The sequence below is a fragment of the Athene cunicularia genome (genome assembly GCF_003259725.1).
Source record: "Athene cunicularia isolate RWA chromosome 2 unlocalized genomic scaffold, athCun1 chr2_part1, whole genome shotgun sequence".
NCBI classification, from domain to species: domain Eukaryota; kingdom Metazoa; phylum Chordata; class Aves; order Strigiformes; family Strigidae; genus Athene; species Athene cunicularia.
The window spans coordinates 112,433,962-112,452,570 of NW_020799095.1; the positions used below are offsets into that span (position 1 = coordinate 112,433,962).

At 40.0% G+C, this 18,609-nt stretch overlaps 1 protein-coding gene across 4 annotated transcripts in view; it reads left to right on the forward strand.

Annotated features, from left to right (window-relative positions):
• Positions 1-16,691, forward strand: part of LYN (LYN proto-oncogene, Src family tyrosine kinase) — a 45,915-nt gene extending 29,224 nt beyond the window's left edge. For all 4 annotated transcript variants that reach the window (XM_026843282.1, XM_026843280.1, XM_026843279.1 and 1 more), the window contains exons 11-13: positions 8,617-8,770; positions 10,496-10,627; positions 15,768-16,691. In XM_026843282.1, coding sequence (XP_026699083.1) covers positions 8,617-8,770; positions 10,496-10,627; positions 15,768-15,970 — 489 coding nt within the window. In that variant the 3' untranslated portion in view covers positions 15,971-16,691. The remainder of the gene's footprint in view (positions 1-8,616; positions 8,771-10,495; positions 10,628-15,767) is intronic.
• The last annotated feature ends 1,918 nt before the right edge of the window (positions 16,692-18,609 follow it).

An 18,609-nucleotide genomic window follows, 5' to 3' on the forward strand; every position in this document is an offset into this window, starting at 1 on the left:
AGAAATTCCTGAGACTGAGCCATGCACTGTTTGCAGAGTCACCTTAAAGGGATGCTCAGGAAGGCCGCTCTGGGGATTTCTAGCTGCAGTCCAAACAAAACTTTGGAACAGAGATACTGGGATTTTTCTTACGGAAAGAATTTGTAGGGTTTTTTTGAGCACATTTGTAAAGAGCTCTTAATGCCACTGGGTAATATACATGACTGTGTGGAATAGACTTGCAGGCTGTGTGTGGTTCTCAGACCAGAGATTTCACTCTGACCAGCGCAGTTGTTCCACTGGTCTTCTCTAACTCTGACAGTCTGAATGTTAGTTGATGGGTCTTTAGGGCAAAAGTGTCAAACTCTGTTGGCCTACTGCAAAGGCAATGGTAATTTTACTGCAAACATGTGGATCGAACTTTTCCAGAATGTAGGCTGTATATAAAGGAGAACATAAGACATATCTAGTATTTTCGATATGACTGTGGTTTGTACAAATGGAACACTTAATTTATTTTTACAGCAGTGGTGTTAACCGCTCTGTACAGCCTAAGGGGAAAGAAATTTGGAGAGCTATGTTAAAAAAAAAAAAAAAAAAGCATGGAAAGAAGCTTATGGTGAACTACTTAAATAAGGCATATTTTCTGCCTTGGTGGACACGCATTCGAGCTCTTCATGACTGTGTAATCATACCATTCTGGCAAGGTGTTTTACGAGACTATCGCAGTTTCTCAAGAAGATTGAAAATGCAGGAAATGGTAGCCAAGGATTGGCTTACTTTTCCCCTCATACATCAGCGATGTTGCACAAGGCTGACCTGTTCCCAACCGTGCTATGCACTTGCTTGCTCACATCCACGTGTCTGCACAAAAGGCATCTGTTGCAACAAAAATTGCTGAAAGAACCTGACCCATTGCAGAAGGGTACATTACCAATGGACTTGTGATACAGCAGGAGGACAATGGGCAAGAAGTGGTTCACCTTGGTATGTCGCCTTTATGCAGAGGAATGGCCTTTGCCACCTTCCAATGGCCTTGTCAGATAAGGATGGACTGGGAATGGGAGAAAGGGAGGGGAGGATGCAGTCTCTGTGACTATCTGATAGCTGATAAATGTAGTGCAGGTACTTCCCAGATGAAGGTGATTTTCCATGTGGCATTGAAGAGCACCGTGGGTTGGTGTTTCCATTGCCAGACTTCAGTGAGTGTTCCACTCACTGACTTTGTAATGCCTTTGCCTTGAATAGTTTTGAAAGAAATCTTCATTTACATGGGGTGAAACGTTCTGATTTTGCAAAAAGTAAGGACTGATTCCCTAGGTGAAATAAACACCTTTTAAAAAGATAGCATTTTGTAAGCATGTAATCAAATAAACTCCTCCTCTGCTAATTTTGCTGTTTTGTAGGTTTAACATCCACCCTCACTGATTGCTGGTTTTGACAGCGATGGCTGAGTCCTGGCAACAGACTTTTTAATAGGGCCTGTAGCAGTAGGACAAGGGGTAATGTTTTTAAACTAAAAGAGGGTAGATTCAGATAGATTCTAGATATAAGGAAGAAATATTTTGCCAAGAGGGTGATGAAACACTGGAATGGGTTGCCCAGGGAAGCTGTGGGTGCCCGACCCCTGGAAATATTTGAGGTCAGGTTGTACAGAGCTCTGAGAAATCTGATCTAGTGGAAGGTGTCCTTGGTCATAGCAGAGGGGGTTGAACTAGGTGACCTATAAAGGTCCCTTCCAACCCAAACCATTCTATGATTCTGTGATTCTATTTAGTTACATTTACATCTAGTGACTACTTTAGTATACAGCTGTGGATTTAGGATTTTCATGGTTTTTTTGCTGTACTAACAATCACAATTTATAAAATTAGGCTTGTGGAAAACATGGCAAGAAAATGCTTGCTAGGAAGGTGATCCAACTCACTTTCTAAAGCAGTCTGCCCTCTGAAAGAGCTGAAGTTTCTCTTTTGTGTTTTAATTAGTGCATATGAGTAGGGGCTGGGGAAATCTAGTGGTAGCTATGCTCTGGCAAAGATGATTTTGGCCACTAGAGATGAATGCTAGAAGTCTGTGAAAGGAGTCTGTTTTAAAGCAAGCCGATTTTTGCAAATGTCTCTTCAAGCACATACTACCTGTTTTAGTACAGAGCAGAGGTGTGGCATCCCATAGAAGTCAGCAGACTTGTCAGTATGTCAGACGTGCCAGAAACAGCTCACAGAGGGCAAAATCATGCTTCCCTGCCTGTGTGACCGCTGCTGATGTGTGGGTGCATGGCAACTCATTGGCTGGTCTCGCAGCTGCTGTGCGTCCGGCAGGCATTAGCTGACACAGTTGACAAGCAGTTCCCTTTCCTGGGGTTTCTGCCTGTCAGCTTCAGGAACCCAAAGGTGTTGATAGGTGTTGGCTCCCAGTTATGAGTTGGAGTGTAAATTAATTTCATTGCTTTATCCATAAGCTACACTGCCAAATCCTACTAATGCCAAAAGAGTCCATGTGCAGACTGCCTGTCTTCCCCTTGGTTATCTACAAGCAACAGGCTGGCCCCCTAAGCACTAAAAGTGATTGGCTAACTGGATTTTACCAGTTGGTTTTTGTCTTGCCCCAGAGGTAGTTTACCCAAAGAGTTCCCGATTCTTTATTTCACAATTCGTGAAATCGTACTTGCTTCTGTTTTATGAGATCTGCTGAAAACTTACAACGCAAATTCAGTGAACATTTTGCATGTGTAAACTCTTCCTGCTTCTTATGCAAATCTGTTATCTACTGTGTAGCACACACATGCGCGCGGTAGCTGTGGTTAGGAAAATGGTATCAGTTGTAAATGATAAACTAAAACTCCATCATACCTTTCAAACCTAGTCAAAGCTTTGTCATAAAACCAGTCTTTCTTCTTTCCCGTGCAGTGCTGATACTTTCATTAATTCTTCTGTGATCTACTCTTCTTTCTGCCTTCTAAGGCTACAGTGCCATTAAAATAATTATAAACTTAGAATAAAATTGAGATTTTTTGATGCACTGTTTTAATCCCTCTCCCCTCTCTTTTAAGAAGCAGGCAGAAGGAAAACTGTTTTGAGAGGGGAAAGTCCTGAATCAGAATTAATTTTAACTCTTATTTGGCATTGGGAGATTTCCTCTGCAGTTTTGCCATATTCCTATTCAGGTTTTCTTCACTTTTAACAATACCCTCTAATGTTCCAGAGCATAATTATATATGTTAATTTAATAATCTTTTACCTGTGGGTCTGCTTTGACTACATAGTTGCTTGACTGGAGCAAGAGAAATATGTTTTTGCAGCCTTTTCTGACTTCATCTTTAGCATAAGCACTGCTGCAAACTGAAAATTGATACTGCACGGATATATCACTTGAAGATTAAAATGTGACTATATTGCAGCAGATACAAAGGGTCTACACTGTCTTCACAGAGAGTCATGTGACTCAAAATGAACTCTCTTTTTGAAACTATATGATAAAGAAGTGTATTTTATTTTATTATGCATCTGGACATTATTTAAAGGAACATGGGTTTGATTAATCTCAGGCCAAAGACAATGTTGTCCAGATCAATAACATGTGTTTGCTTCAAACCTTTCAAAACTGCAGACTGTTTTTAGTTAGACTCTTCCCTAGGAATTGAGAATTACCAAATTTAAGGCAGTGTAAACCTCAGGATACACTCCATTATTTCCTCTGCTTAAAATTCACTGGGGGGATGCTCCCTCCCTCCCACACTAAGTGCTATGAACTCGTTTCCAGTCTGGTTTTCCGGCAGCTTTACCTGCTTTGACAGGAGCATCCCACCGAGCCGTGGGCCTGAGCACCCCATGTGGGCAGGTGAGAGCAGCTCTGAGGCCACTGTCCCCCACCTGCCGAGCAAAGGACAGGGGATGTGGCCAGGATGTCCTGTTCACAGCTGGACCCTCAGGGGCAGCATTCCAGCCCATGTAGCCCCAGGGAGCAGGTGCAGTGGATTAGCTTTGCTTGTCTCACGGGCAGCAGCAACACAGAGGGAATTTCGAAGATGCCTTTATTCACATATCCCTGCCTTCCACTGCCTGTGGTTTCACATGTAGTTTTATAGCACAGATCCTGCAAAGAGTAAAAAGTCACATCTGTCAATGTAAAGGGAAAACTTTTGTAAGTATACCTAAACCATCTCTAAGTAATCATTTCTACCTGATTTTGGTTTAAAATAGGGCAAGAAAGGATTGGAGAGGTTCTTAGTCTAGCTGTTTCTCAGTATTTTGGAAATTGTAGGTCATACCCTTTTGGGTGTTTTTCCTGGAGTTTATTTCATTTGTAAATAAATAAAAAAAGGTCCAACTTTAAATACTGATTCATCGTTTATATTTTTTCCCCATTTTGCTTGCCTGCTTTGGATTTACTGACAGTTTTCAGGTGTCTCATAAACCGCTCATAATCCACTTAAACTGTCCTAACCCCGTTCTTTCCTTTTTTCCATCCTGCATTGTTACCCCTTTGGCATTCGTGTTAACCACAAACTTGTGCATCCTTGGCCCTTTCAGTGGAGACTGAGGCAAAGGCAGGCATTTAAAAACTTTTCTGTAGCATTTGTATGTAGTGTTCTCCATCTGTTTAATGTGAATGTTTTCCTTGGTCTTGTCCTGTTACTAATGCACCCCTACTTACTAATTGTAGGACTTTGGAGGGGGAGCTCTTCTGATATTTTTCATATTGTGGTATTTTTTTAATATTTTGAAATCTGACTTTATAATTTTGGATGCTTCCGATCATGTGTGATTTGGTCAAATTTTTCTTATCAGGTACTGTCTTTATGATGTGTGATTTACCCTTGCACTTACTGTTTTACTGATGGTGTGGTTGTTCCTGTGACTTTTTTTTCCCCCATGAGGTTGCACCTGTCAGCCCCTCCAGGTTGTTTAAAACTTGCTTTCTTGATTAAAAAAAACCTTCATATTTGCCATTCCCTTTCATTTTCATTCTGCTCTGTGTCATGATCCCTGTTATTTAGTTTTGCTTCTCAACATGATATAGTATGTTCTCAGCATGATGTAAAAACATCCTATCAAGCTGACATTAAGCAAACCCATCTGGCCTCTTTACTATTCCACATTTTTACATACAGCCTAGAAATGCATAAGCAGAATCCATTACATGTGTTACCATAACCCCCTCTCTGCATTGCAAACTATGTGTAAAACATGGCTTATTTGAAACAACTCTTGCAAAAGAGAATCACAGCCCTTGGAATGGAAGCTGAAATCAAACATGTCTTTGAGTTGAAAAACAGAGCTATGAAGGGATCCAGAAGTCCTCTGGTTTTGTAGCAAAAAAAGCAAAAAAAAAAAAAAAAAAAAAAAAAAAAAAAAAAGAGAAGCACAGAACTGCCCATTCTTCTATGTGCTGTTTAACATCAGCGGTGATGTTTCACCAAGGAAGACTCTGAATTGTGACCAAGTGCTTTTTGCTTTTCAGATGGTGTAGTTCTTCTGTGACAGTAGAGTGTCTTCTCCTGAAATGCTGGCTCACCTCCCTGCTTCAAAGTCCTTTGCTGCTTTTGTTGCTTTCTCCAAACTCCTTCAGAAGCTATATAAAGTGGGTCAGAAAGTAGGGAACGCGTGTTTTCAAAGTAACACTGCTCTGTGCTTTTGTTACCATTTTCTGTCAGGATTTTGAAAGAGTTTTATACCTATTTATGAAAAGACCCACAAGTGTTCCAGAACATTATTTACCCTGTTTTACAGGCACAAAGAGCAGAAACAGAGAGGAAAGAGCGCTGCCAGCTGAAATCACTCCCCAAATGGGTGACAGAGCTGTCTGCAGAACTGTAGCTCCAAGTCATTCATTTATTGCGTGACTGCTAGCTGAAGCTTTACCGTACAGAGGCTGTCATGTGGAGTGATTTATTTCTTCCAGAAAACCTTTCTTCCGTTCTTACCCTGGGTGCATAGTTCGTAGTATTTAGAGAATGGTTGGTTGGTTGTTTTTAAAAGGATTTAACTTGGGCATTTCTAGAAGCATGTCAGTAGTACATTAAAGGTGAAGGGGAAACTGCTTCCTTCTTGGTAGTAATGCTTGTGCAGTGTAGGCAGAATCCTCTCTTAAAGTCCATAAAACATATTCCAGAAGCCCAAATTAGCTTTCCCATACTGCTCCTGAGTAGTAGTTACATGTAGCCGAACAGTCTTGACAGGTAGCAATGATCATTAAAAGAGGGGGGGGAAAGGCTTTCATTTTCTTTTGTTCCCATGAATTTCTCTACATTTAACATATCATTTGGCAATGAAGACCTAACAATTATCATAAAGAGCTATCACATGGGCTCTGGCACCCATTGCCTTGATCAAAAAACCCTCTTTTTTCTTTTTTTCTTGTCCCACAAAGGTCTAATGTGACCAGATGTGTGAATTCAGTTGTCCAGTTGTGTTTTCCCTCCTTCTCCCAGTCAAAATTCCTTGCCCATTATTCTTTTCCTACTTGGAAATTTTTTGCATGCCTGAATGCTTGCACATACATGGTGTCTTTGAATATCTGTGATCCAGTTTAGTCAAAACCATTGTCCTGGAATTTCACGGAAATAGACTCTCTATTTGCTGAAAACATAATGGATTGTTTGATGTCACATTCTTCATTTGTGATTAATCAGAGGGTGACTTCAGTGAGACTGGCACAAATAAGAGGAAATAAAATGGTCTTTCCCATGGCTTTGCTTGGTTGGGCTTGGAAACTAAATATCACCACCATGAATGTCTCTTTCGTGAAGTGGTTCTTCATTTCCCAGCCAGCAGTTCACCCAAATGTTAAATCTGTGCAGGGAAGTAAGAAGAAAGTTTATTTTTTTGTGATGGTTGATGTATTTTTTTGTGATGTTAGCAGACCTGTCTGCATTTTGTTCATATCTACCAAGCTGGCCAGTCCAATCTCAGCAGCAATCTTACAGCAAAACCTTCTCCTTCATTTCTCATTCCTCCCCAAACCCAATTAATCACATGGCGGGGGAAGAGAGGCAGAGCAGTCTCTAATCAGATACTGCTCTACTATTTTGTCTGTAAGTCTCTAGTAAGACTCTCTGTAGCAATTATTCACTAGTAGCTGCTTCCTACATTATAAAACATCTTACTTATTTCTAGAAAATGTAAAAAGCAGGTGTTTATTCTCTTCATCATTGGAGTTTCTTTCTGGTTTAGTGTGAGAACTCCCCTGTGTTGTACAAGGGCAGTGTAACACTCTGAAGGATATATTGATTTGTAAGAAGATGTTTGCAGTAGAAGGAGGTGGGAGGGCAAGTGGCTCTATTTTTCCATTGCTTAAACTGAAAAAGAGGAACAAAGACCATGTGGTTTTGTGTTGTAAGTGGTGACAGTGTGTCTTTGCAGAACCCCTTGGGGACTTTTTAAAAATGGATAAGCAGAGGTGATGTTAATGTTTTCTTAAAATTTGGTCGGGTGCTCCTGCTTGCTTTACTGCACATCTGAAACAAGCACCTCTGGTGCTGAGGAGGGATTTGTGCACTTGTCTTCTCCTGGGGTGGAGAAGAAAGAACCCATGTATGAGTGTGCTGGGGACTGGCACTGGAGAAGGACACAATTGCTTTACTGCTGCTTCATTAGCAAATCTGAGAGCTTGTGCATTCCCCATGTGGCCGAGAGAGAGCTGTCTGTCCCCCACCCACAGGCATCCTGGAGAGGTGCCTGTGGCACAGGTTGGACCATGAGCCTTGCCTGGGAATGGCCCATCACCAGAGTCTCACAAAGAAGAGAAGACCTAATGGCTCACAAGCACTGAGTTTATTTTTATTTTTTCCTAGCTCCTCTTAAACTTTTGGACAGAATATGATCTACACATCAGTTTTATTGCTCTGAGTTTAGAAACTATTGTTTCTTTTTTTTCTGAAAAGTAAAATCTTTTTCTTCAGGGAAGAAAAAAAAGGTAGTCTGGGCAAGTACTGATAAAATAATCCTCAGTGCATATTTTGATTGCAATAATCATCTTTAATTTGGTTTGGAAATTCATTTGGGCTGCTGAAATACAACTTAAATTTACTTATGATAGTATCTGAGAGCTGGCTGTTGCCAGACACTCCTCATGTATGAACAGGTACGCACTGTTGTGGAAAAAAATAAAGTTTTTTGCCCTATCTTAATAATTGTTTCCTGATTGTCCATGCCTATACTGGATATAAAGTTGTTGGCATTTTTTAAAATTCTATCTGCCCTTTTGCTTCATCAATCCTTAAAAGAACATCTGTATCTTGTTTAACTTATTAATTCCTTGTATTCCCTTAGTATGTGGAAAACAAACTGATTAATAACTTGGGGAAGAGAATATTTTAGTAGAAATCTTAGGAACATTTTAATTAAGATTTTGTTTCAGGAAATGTTTCTAATACGTATGTCTAATCCTGCCAGCTGTTATTCACTCAAACAATTTTTTTGAAGCTGCTACTTTAAGTATAGTTTTGCAAGATAGGCCTACAGATAGGTTTTCCATTGCAATCACCTTTTCCTTGCTTCCATATAAAAAATGTTCCAAAGACACTGGTAATGAATAAATGGATGCAGCTTTGCTGATACCTTGAAAGAACAGAGATCAGACCTGACGATGCTGTTGTGTGGTGTTGAAATATAAAAATAGCTGTTTCTTTGGTTACAGATTGCAGAAGGGATGGCATATATAGAAAGAAAAAATTATATCCATCGAGATTTGAGAGCAGCAAATGTTCTGGTTTCAGACTTACTGATGTGCAAAATTGCTGATTTTGGACTAGCGAGAGTCATCGAAGACAACGAATATACAGCAAGGGAAGGTATGTATTTTTATTTTTGTCTCTAAAACTTTAGGCTCTGGGAGGCAGTGAGGCTGTATCTAACAATAATATGGTCCCAAGGATAGAAAATGCCATGATAACTTCCTAGAAGCAGCACTCTAATGCCAACAACATTACAAAAAAAAACAGAGTAAGGAAAGAAATAACCTTCCTGTGCTCCCCAGGCTTTTTGCAAAGTTTATTTAAATAAATTTGAAGACCAAAGAAAATTGAGAGTACTTAACTGCACACAAGTCTTTCTAAAATGAACAAATTAATTGCACAGCCACAGCTTGCATCCCACTGAATTAATGCCAAGAAAATAATAATTTTATTTTCTCTTCACATCCTTCAATGCCATACGCACCTTCTTTCACTTAGGGAAAGGAGGGAGCCCTCCAGGTTGTAGTTGTTGGTAACAAGAGAACCTTTTCATCTTTTGAAGCTGCTTTAGGAACCGCAGCATTGATTTGCGTGCTCAGCAGCACTGCTGCTCTGTACAGAGATACTGGAGGAGTGCTGGGTCATGTCCCTGTTCAGCACAGGGATGGGAGGCAACATCTCAGCAGGGTCAGAACTGACAAGAGGGGAAGTCATACTATTTAAGATATTTGGGTTTTGCCACATGTTTTGCTAATGTTGTCAAGGATCCTTTCAGGAAGTGCCTAGTCAGTTGCTGCAGTGAAAAGTTTTTATTTATGCTTCTGTTCACAGATTGCATTAGGGTAACTTTTTGGAGCAGGTTTGTTGGCTGGCTTTCCCCCTCTCTTTTAAAGACAGCACATCATATTTTCACACAGTCTGGGTGGAAACTGTGGTAATGTAGGACAAAAGTGAAAGAACTAAAGCATGAGGAAGAAAGAGAACAATGCACTACAGTTGAGATTAAAGGAAGATGCACTATTCAGCAGTCACTGGGTAACAGTAATTCAGTAGATCAGAGAAAAGGGTCTGATTAAGCAGTTTTCAGAGGTACAGAACCTACATCTGTGGTTTTTAGCTAGCTCTGGAGATTCTGTATTGATTAAATGAACTTTTCAGGTTATAAATTCTTTATGCTGAGTTTCTTTGATGTGTTTTCTGCCATTCAGAAAAGTTTCCTAGCTTACCTGGTATTTTGTACCAGAAAGATAGAGCAGGCTAAAGAGGGCATAGAGAAATCTGAAGAGCTAATGTAATATTCTCCAACAAAGGCTGCTTGAACTTTTATTTTTGCTTTTCTATGGGATTTTCTGGAATCAATTAATTAGACACAAAGGACAGTATTTTCAGATACTACTTTTTAAGATGTGACTTGCTACAGCTTTTGCATCAATGGCTGAATGTGAAATGCATTCAAGTGTATGTTGAAGCTAGACTGACTTTCATTAAAACAGGAAAAATTAGTTAAAGTCTTGTGAAGTTCCAGGTGATGGGAATGGTAAGATTGTTGCCTGACCACTGGGCAGAAGGCAAAATGGTGTACTTTTAACAAAAAGTCACCATACCTAAGAGTCAAAAGGTGCTATGTAACTTTCGGCATCTTATTTGAACCTCTGACGCAGGACATGCAGTGTGGCAACATACATCCTGCAGCACATCTCTGCTGATAACTCTTGGAGAGGAGGAGTTGCTGGTAACTTTGCTAATTTAGGGGAATCATAGGCAAGTTGATTAAGACCTTTCAGTGACTTGATACAGAGTGTTTAAATTTGCCTTTGACTGATTGACACTACTTTTCTTTAGGTGCAAAATTCCCTATTAAATGGACAGCACCAGAGGCAATTAACTATGGATCTTTCACTATCAAATCTGATGTGTGGTCATTCGGGATTCTCCTGTATGAAATTGTTACATACGGAAAGATTCCTTATCCAGGTATGTGCCTCTGTTTATACCGTTACTCTGTATTTATACTCTGGTGTTAAAAAGCAAAGAAAGTACGTAGGGAAGGAGCTGGCATCTGATGGTAGTCACAGCAGCAGTTTGGAAAATGTCTTGCAAGTAATGTTACTGCTTTGAAAACTTGTAGTCACTGTGTGTGTAAACCATGTGCCTCTCTGGGGTAGATTTCAGCAAACAGACTCATGGCACCATGAACACACAATCATTTTTATCTATTCAAAAGGTGTTACAGCTGCAGCAAAGGACGATTGACACTGATCCTGGCTTTACGGTCAGCAGCACAGTCCCGTAGTGAGGATGCAGTGCTGCGTGTTCTAATGGGGGTTTTTAATATCGTGATATGTGAAAGTACTAAGAAAGCATGTTTTCACTAACAAATAGGCTGTAATAATTTGTCAGTGTTAGCTAACCTAAACAAATATGAAAGCAGACCCTAAAGCAGTGTTGGTGTACTGCTAGGAATATTTACTCTTCGTTGTTCCATACCGTTCAGGTGCAAGACCACAGAGGAACACATCCTGCATTAGGTAGCTGCAAAATGGTTATGTGCTTCATGTTTAATTTTTCTTTCTGTTAAGCAAAATATATGTTAATGTTTCCAGCAGACAGAGACAGCTTCTATGAAGGGTATTTTTATGCATGCAAAATCATCACATCTCAGGCATAGCTGATTAACTCTGGGCAGCAGACTGCATTCATTTAAGCTTACTGAAGTTATGGAAAATTGACCTACATTCTCTGATCTTATGGGCAAATAGGGAGAGTACAGCCGTGTTCACCTGTACTGCACATCTCATACATTGGAGTAACTTCTGAGAAGAAGCCATAGGATCCTGCTGTTTACAGGCAGTAAAGGGAGAGCAGATATTTCATCTAAGCAAATCTTTTTCCCAGCACTTCTAGTGCAGCAGCTCTTGCCATTTCAACAGTGAAAACATTTTCATCACCACTTCATGAGGAGCTGGAATTCTGAATCCTGAACTGCCAGAGATGGCAAAGGAGCAGACACCCAAGTCACTGAAATGACAGTGGGCTCAACACCTCTGGATACAGGGAGACTGAACCACCTGCAAGACTCAGGCAGCAGGAAAGGGGTGATGGTGGCCGACTTTATACTGTGTTATGGAAGAACATATCAACTTTCCATACAAGAGATAGAGCCAAACCAGACATTCTCAAGTGCTTTCCTGGACTGGAGCCTTACTGAGCAATAAGTTCAAGAGTAGCACCCTTAAATTTCAAGAGGTGATAGGGCTGCTTGCACAGCTATGTGTTTAAACATATGCTCTGGGATTGTTTTTTAGGTAAGGGCTATAAAATATGTGCCTGAGTAGTAGGCCCTCCCAAAGCTATTCCAAACACTGCTCATGTCCCCAAGAAGGATCAGATGGGAGTTGTATGCAGCTGATTAATGCATCGTTCTTCTCACAGTTGGGATACTTTTTTTTTTTTTTTTTCTTCCTGTTAGCATATGCCTATATATCCATACAGTAGCCTATGCTGAGTTGGGCTCACAAGGTTATTTCTGGATGCCTTGAAAATTGTCCTTCCCTGAGCAAACCTACGAGCTCAACTGGAAACCAGCACTACAAAAATACAAAACACAATCCAATACTTAATGCTGCAGCTAAGTCTGCTCTCTTTATCTCCGTAAAACATATCATATTTTATTTGAAGAACAAAATCAATCTGTACAGCAGACATGGTACTGCTGTATTATTGTGGGAAAATGTCTCTTCTACAGGAAGTCTGGGCAATATTTTTTTTTTAATATGGAAGCATTTTTATGAGCACCATAAACAGGCCATACACTGCAGATTCATTTATCAAACAGCAATTAGAAGCAGAAGACTCTTGATTACATACTGGAAGATTTTAATAGTTTGTAGACACTGCTTTCATTACACTGAAAGAGGGATATATGTCTATTTTAAATAGAAGTATAAATTGAAATAGCCTATTAGACTGAAAGTTGATACTGAAGAACCAGAAGGACAGCAAAATAAATGGGTGACTAATTTACATGAAGAGATGTGACAGGTTTGAGAAAATTACCCCAGCATGGCAAGAGTAACCTGGTGTTAAGTTGTAACCAGTAGCCACTGGAGAGAAACAGTACATTTATTTCTCAGTTCTAATAGGAATGCTTCAAAATATTATTTTCAACTATCAACCAGCTCCAGCAACTAAAGAGTATTCAACATAATGCTGCATATGAAACGGTTTGAGTTTAAACTGGTAAGTAGTTAATACCTGTGAAGAAAATCTAGGCAGGCAACTTGGTAGGAAGCATTTCTGGGCAAGAAACTCAGAGCTTTTGTGATCTTTGTTCTTAAATTCCAACAGCTGTTTCTCTTCCTGAGAAACTCAAAGCATTTAATGGGATGATATTTTCAGGAACTACAAGTATCTGATTCTCTGGGCAAATAAGTTGAATTAGTTGATAAACTAATTTCCAGGGGATTATATAGTATGTCAAATACTGGCAACATCCATACTTGCATTCCAATTATGTCCGCTGCTCTTCACAAGATATGTTACTTACTGTACAGTGGGATTCTTCCTCCATACCACTGTGTTCACATCATTTCCCGGGCTGTAACGTAAAGAAATATGTCTTTATCTGTGAAGCTTAACAGGTGCCACAGCATAAATTGACAGACATGTACCAAACCTTTAAAGCTAACGTCCTTTGTTAGCATTTAAGAGGGTGTAAGTATAACAAATATGCATGTGGGATATATATCTTCTACTGAGTAGGATAAAAAAAAAAAAAAAAAAAAAAAAAAGTTAAACAAGTAGCTATTTTGAGAATACTTCTTGAACTGTGGGGTAGACAGGTAAGCCTTTTTTTGTTCTAAATAAAAGCCCAATCATATGCAAGTATGTTCATGAGGTATTTACTGTGGAGTACTGATAAAAGTATTTTCATTTTTGTCTTGTGAACTTAAATGATTATTTAACAGATACTCTTCCTGCAGCTTAGCTGAAACAGGCTTTGTCCTTGGCACTCAGAATGTAACAATCAGTCTTGTAGTCACTAGATCTAGGTACAATCCTATAAAGTACTTAAACCCACAGAATCATCCCCTTTCTCCACAAAAGCCCAGTAGCAGCAGTCCTCATGTAGCAGCACACAGCTAACTAAGACTTTGCATAGTATGAGTAATTATTTTACTACATACATTATATACAATCCATTTCTTCAAGCTCAAGCAGTCAGATCACTGTTCTTTATAAAATGCTTTATTGACTTACTTTCTGTATTTATTTTTATTTATATAGTAGTAATTCCTTATTTTGTGACAATATGCCATTCCACTGCTACCTTTAAAATACTTTTCTACACACGTGTGAAGTATTAGCTTAGGAAAACTTCACTTCTCCTTCCAAAGAGGAACTGAAAATACAAAAGATATGCCCAAAGTAAGCACTCTGATCCAAACTCAGATTACATGGCTGACAAAATTTCTAGAACAGGTTAAAGCCAAAATGCTTGAACTGCAGCCAACTATAGTCATCTTGAATAATCAAAGAAGTTATACAGGATAAAGTTGTCATTTGGTTGTAATTCAAATGTGTCCTTACCTGCCAAGTGGCTTAAATCATATCTTTAGTAGTCAGATAACATGTACAAAGATCCACAGTCTGCAGCCACACAGCTGCACAGTCACCAAGTACGGGGGAGAACCCACATCTGCATCTCCACTGCGGATCTCGCTCGGAGCAGGACCTGCCCTGCCTCCTCTCCGCAGGGTACAGCTGCTCTCCCGCACCTCTGGGGAACTGGCTACGCAGGAGCACTGAACGTCCTGCACGCAGCTGACTGGAAGCTGAGTTCTTTAGAAAACCGGGAGAAAGTGTAGCCTTAGGCAGAACTGCACCACGTGGAGCATTTAGCCTGAGGAGCAGCCAGCGGCTGTGGGGTCTGGAATACCCTTCTCAAAAGGGAAAGTCTTCACTGGTGATAGCAAATATCGAGCTGAAGCACAGGAGCTTCCTGCATGCTGTCATAGGAAGAAATAGCATTCACTGGAGCACAGAAAGCTTTAGAGTCTGTCCTGGAGAAGGTGATCCTGGCACAATTACTCCACTGGCTTGCATAACATTTGCAGAGAAAGGGGCAAGCTGAAAGGAAGGTTTCTGGGTAGGAAGTGGTGAGTCTTTTTGTTAGCCCTGACAGCTGACCTTCTGAGAGTAGGTGTTGAAATTGCTCTGTGAATCAATCTCTCAAGGATTTAAAATGACGAATAGGGGGTGGGAAGGAGAAAAAAAAAAAAAAAAAAAAAAAAAAAAAAAAAAAAAAAAAAAAAAGAGAGGAGGATGGAGTCCAGGGCAGGCCTCTCTCATGTGACGTTAGTTGGCATGTGAAACTCAGGGTGCAATTCTGGTAGTTATAGTTCTTATCCTCTGAAAGAAAACTGTAACAGGGAAACAAAGCAAAGCTCCACACAGCTGGCAAGATGGTTTTGCACAATAGGGTGAGGAAGAAGGAAGGGGAAATGGCCTGTTACAAGTATCACAAGTGACTGTGTCCAGTATCTTGCAATCAGCAGCAGTTACACAAAAGCTGATGTAGAATAAAATCTGATAGTTTGTTAGTTCCTATATTGGGCAGGGTGACTGGCAGCGTGGTCAAACAGGTAGGCTGTTCTTTGTGTCAATACGGATGGGGTCTGCAGCAAGCAGGTTAGAAGCTCTGCAGCTAGAGACAAAGGCTGATGCCAGGGTGCACTTTTGCTGTGAATCTCACCACTGCTGGAAGCAGAACAAACAGTGGCAGGACTGGTCAGAGAAACAGAACAGACATGGTTCTGGAGACAAGAATTATGATCTCTCCCACAGCAGTCTCGTTAGACTTGGCACTAAAGAGGTTGCTACACTCAACTGGGGAAATGGAAATCTTCCCCTCAGGATTTTCAGAGCAAGTCCCTCAGTGCTGGTGTACACCTCAGCCTTGTTTACCAAACTCATATTAGTAGCTACCTTTAATAAGTAGCAACAGTCTTGTATTATTGGGTGAAGATCTTTAGAGTGAAGTAAATAAAAAAGAAAAAATAATTTCTTTAGAAATTGAGACCATTTCATCAAACCTTTCTTTTTTTTGTTGAAGGTATGAGCAATTCAGATGTGATGGTTGCTCTTCAGCGCGGGTACCGGATGCCACGCATGGAAACCTGTCCAGCTGAGCTTTACGATATTATGAAAACATGCTGGAAAGACAGAGCAGAAGAGAGGCCAACATTTGATTACCTACAGAGCGTGCTTGATGATTTCTACACAGCAACAGAAGGGCAGTATCAACAACAGCCATAGAACAAAGAACACTTTTTCTATTGACATTGATCATTGGCACAGACTATTTTTTGGACAGACTGCTCAAACCAATTACTTCATGAGTTTGGATGTCTTAACTAAGTGTGGAAGCTGAAATGCTGAAGGAAAAAGTAATTCTGCGGAGAAAATAATAATGTTTTTATTTGTTTGAAACTGTTCCTCTAAAGCTTGGAGTTCTCCTGAAATGCTCTGTGTTTTGCATCTGCAGAAGCATCCCAAAGCAAGGAGGCTTTTTGGGGTGGGGAGGGAGAAGGAAGAAAAGCGACCATGCTCTGGTACAGTTTGACAGTGCCTTCTTAGGATCTAAAAGTCATGCAATGCATTACAAGGAGACCTTTACAAAAGGGGCAAGAAGGTGCACAAACAGCTGTTTTCAAAAGAAAAAGTCATGAAGGAGAACTTACCGATTTAAGACATGGTGATGATCTTAAATCATCTTTTTTGAAATACAGTATATTGTGAAAGTTATTTTTATATCCTTGTTATTTCACATTAGTATCTGGAGTACTGTCACCTCTTGCAAGACTTTTTAAACAGTGTCATGATTCCCATTAAGGAAGGTTTATATATGTAACTCTTTACACTGAAGATGATTCTGTTTTACTGCTGTATTACTCATGCTAAATTTAAAATAATTTTCAAAGCATCACACAGCCATCACAGATGCAGAAGTGCAATATGGACACACATGACAGCTCTGTGTTCAACCTTCAGTTTCCCACAAGGCCAAAGTCATCATCTGAAGTTCCTGGGAAAGCACAGGATTTTGAAGGAAGTTAATACTTTCATTGCAGTCACTGAGACTGTTACCAGTGAAAATATTTTAATCTTAATTTTTAATCCTCTGTGATTATTCAAGAATATTCCTTGTATTTTTGCTGCTTTAATCAACTAACCTCAAATCTGTTTTAAAGCTAAAACTAGCTCTAGCACTCTCAAAAACCATTTGTAGAAATATGTAATAAGATACCAAGTTACACTGCAGTACACTATAGGTTTGTTGCTCAGTATATAATTCATAACAGCGAATGCAGTTTGCTGAACTCTACATGTCAAATATTCAATCAAATTACTTACCAAAAGAGCTGAGCTAGTGCACTTGCAATGTAACTACAGCATAGATTAATGGTTACTTTTTTTTTTTTCCCCCCAGGGTGACACTGGTTCTTACAACTGAAACCCAGTACATCTTTGCCACCCTTCAGCCCAGTTATTTAGGCAGATGGTACTTTGCAGAAGCTTAAAACCCTTTTGATAAAGCTTCAGTGTGCCTGCAGTTGGAAGTTCAGCAGCATAAATACTCATTGCTTTTCTTTTCTATTGGCTTCCTTCAAACTGTGCAGTTTAAGCAGACTATCATAGTTAAATATGTAAATAGTTTCTATTGTATGGTGATTTTTAATTTTAATAAACACTTAATCTGACAGAGCAAGTTGTATGGTAGTAATTTGAGATAAAACAAATGGCTGATGTTTTATCCAGAGTGGTAGCTTCATGTGGAACAGGGGAACCTCTGTTCATCACCACCGTAAGATTAATGGATTCTGCTTTCCTTACACCCATTCAGCTTTGAGAAGCTGAAAAGGGCCAAACCAGCTCTTTGTGCATCTTTATTAGGGTTTCTTTTTGGTCTGGAAGGCAGGCAGGAAGAAAGGAAGTCACTCCTCAGCTGTCCTGTAAAACACTTCTCAGAAGTCTTGAATGTAACAGCAACATAGTCCATTGCAACTCTTTGGAGAATGTTACAGTTATGAATTGGTCAATACTTCACTACAGGCTTCATTTTAAGCTGGTTTGGTTTGGTGGGGTTTTTTTTCCTTAAGACAATGTAGCCTTGTCTCTCAAACCATTTCCTGTAGCCAAAGAGCTCTGGGAAGTAGAGGGGAAAACATGAAAACAGCAGTTGCTCAGGGAATACGAGTTTATAGTTAGTGTTACATAAACCTGCTAACATACACTTTCAGACAAGTCACAAACTCTCAAGATTTAGCACTAGATCATCTGAAATGGTATTACAGCAAGTTTCCAGCATTAGCCTGTTCTGATATTTGAATATTGCTGTTCTTAGAGAACAGCTTTCATATTCAAGGGATCAACACTCAGTGCATTGTATTCACTACACCAAAGTATTTTGATAGCTGGACTAGTCTGTGTGGGAATAGAATAATATTTTAGAAATTTTACCCTGAAGGGATCATAGGCCTTTAGAACTACTGGAGCCAGATAACCAATATTTAACAGGAACAGTTCAAAACATGAGAACAGCACTGGCTCAGGTGCTTCATCTACAGCCTGGTTAAAGACAGCGCGATTACTTATCACTGCATTTGCACAGACCAACCTAAAACTCAAAAAAACCTGGCAACAGTCACGCCAGAGGGCTGTCCCCAGCGTCACACAGGAAGGCTGCACCACCTAGTGTCTCCACAGGGAGAGTGAGGTTATGCCTCTGAACTGGGTCCCCTTCCGGTATGAGAAATAGAAACAGCATTACAGGGACTAATGAATACAATTTACTTATGGATTCTGCCTTGCTCTAAAGCAATCCTCCAGCACTTACAGGAACGGTACTTTCACGGTAGTCAGTGAGGGGAGGAGGTTTTTTCTGACTGAAATGG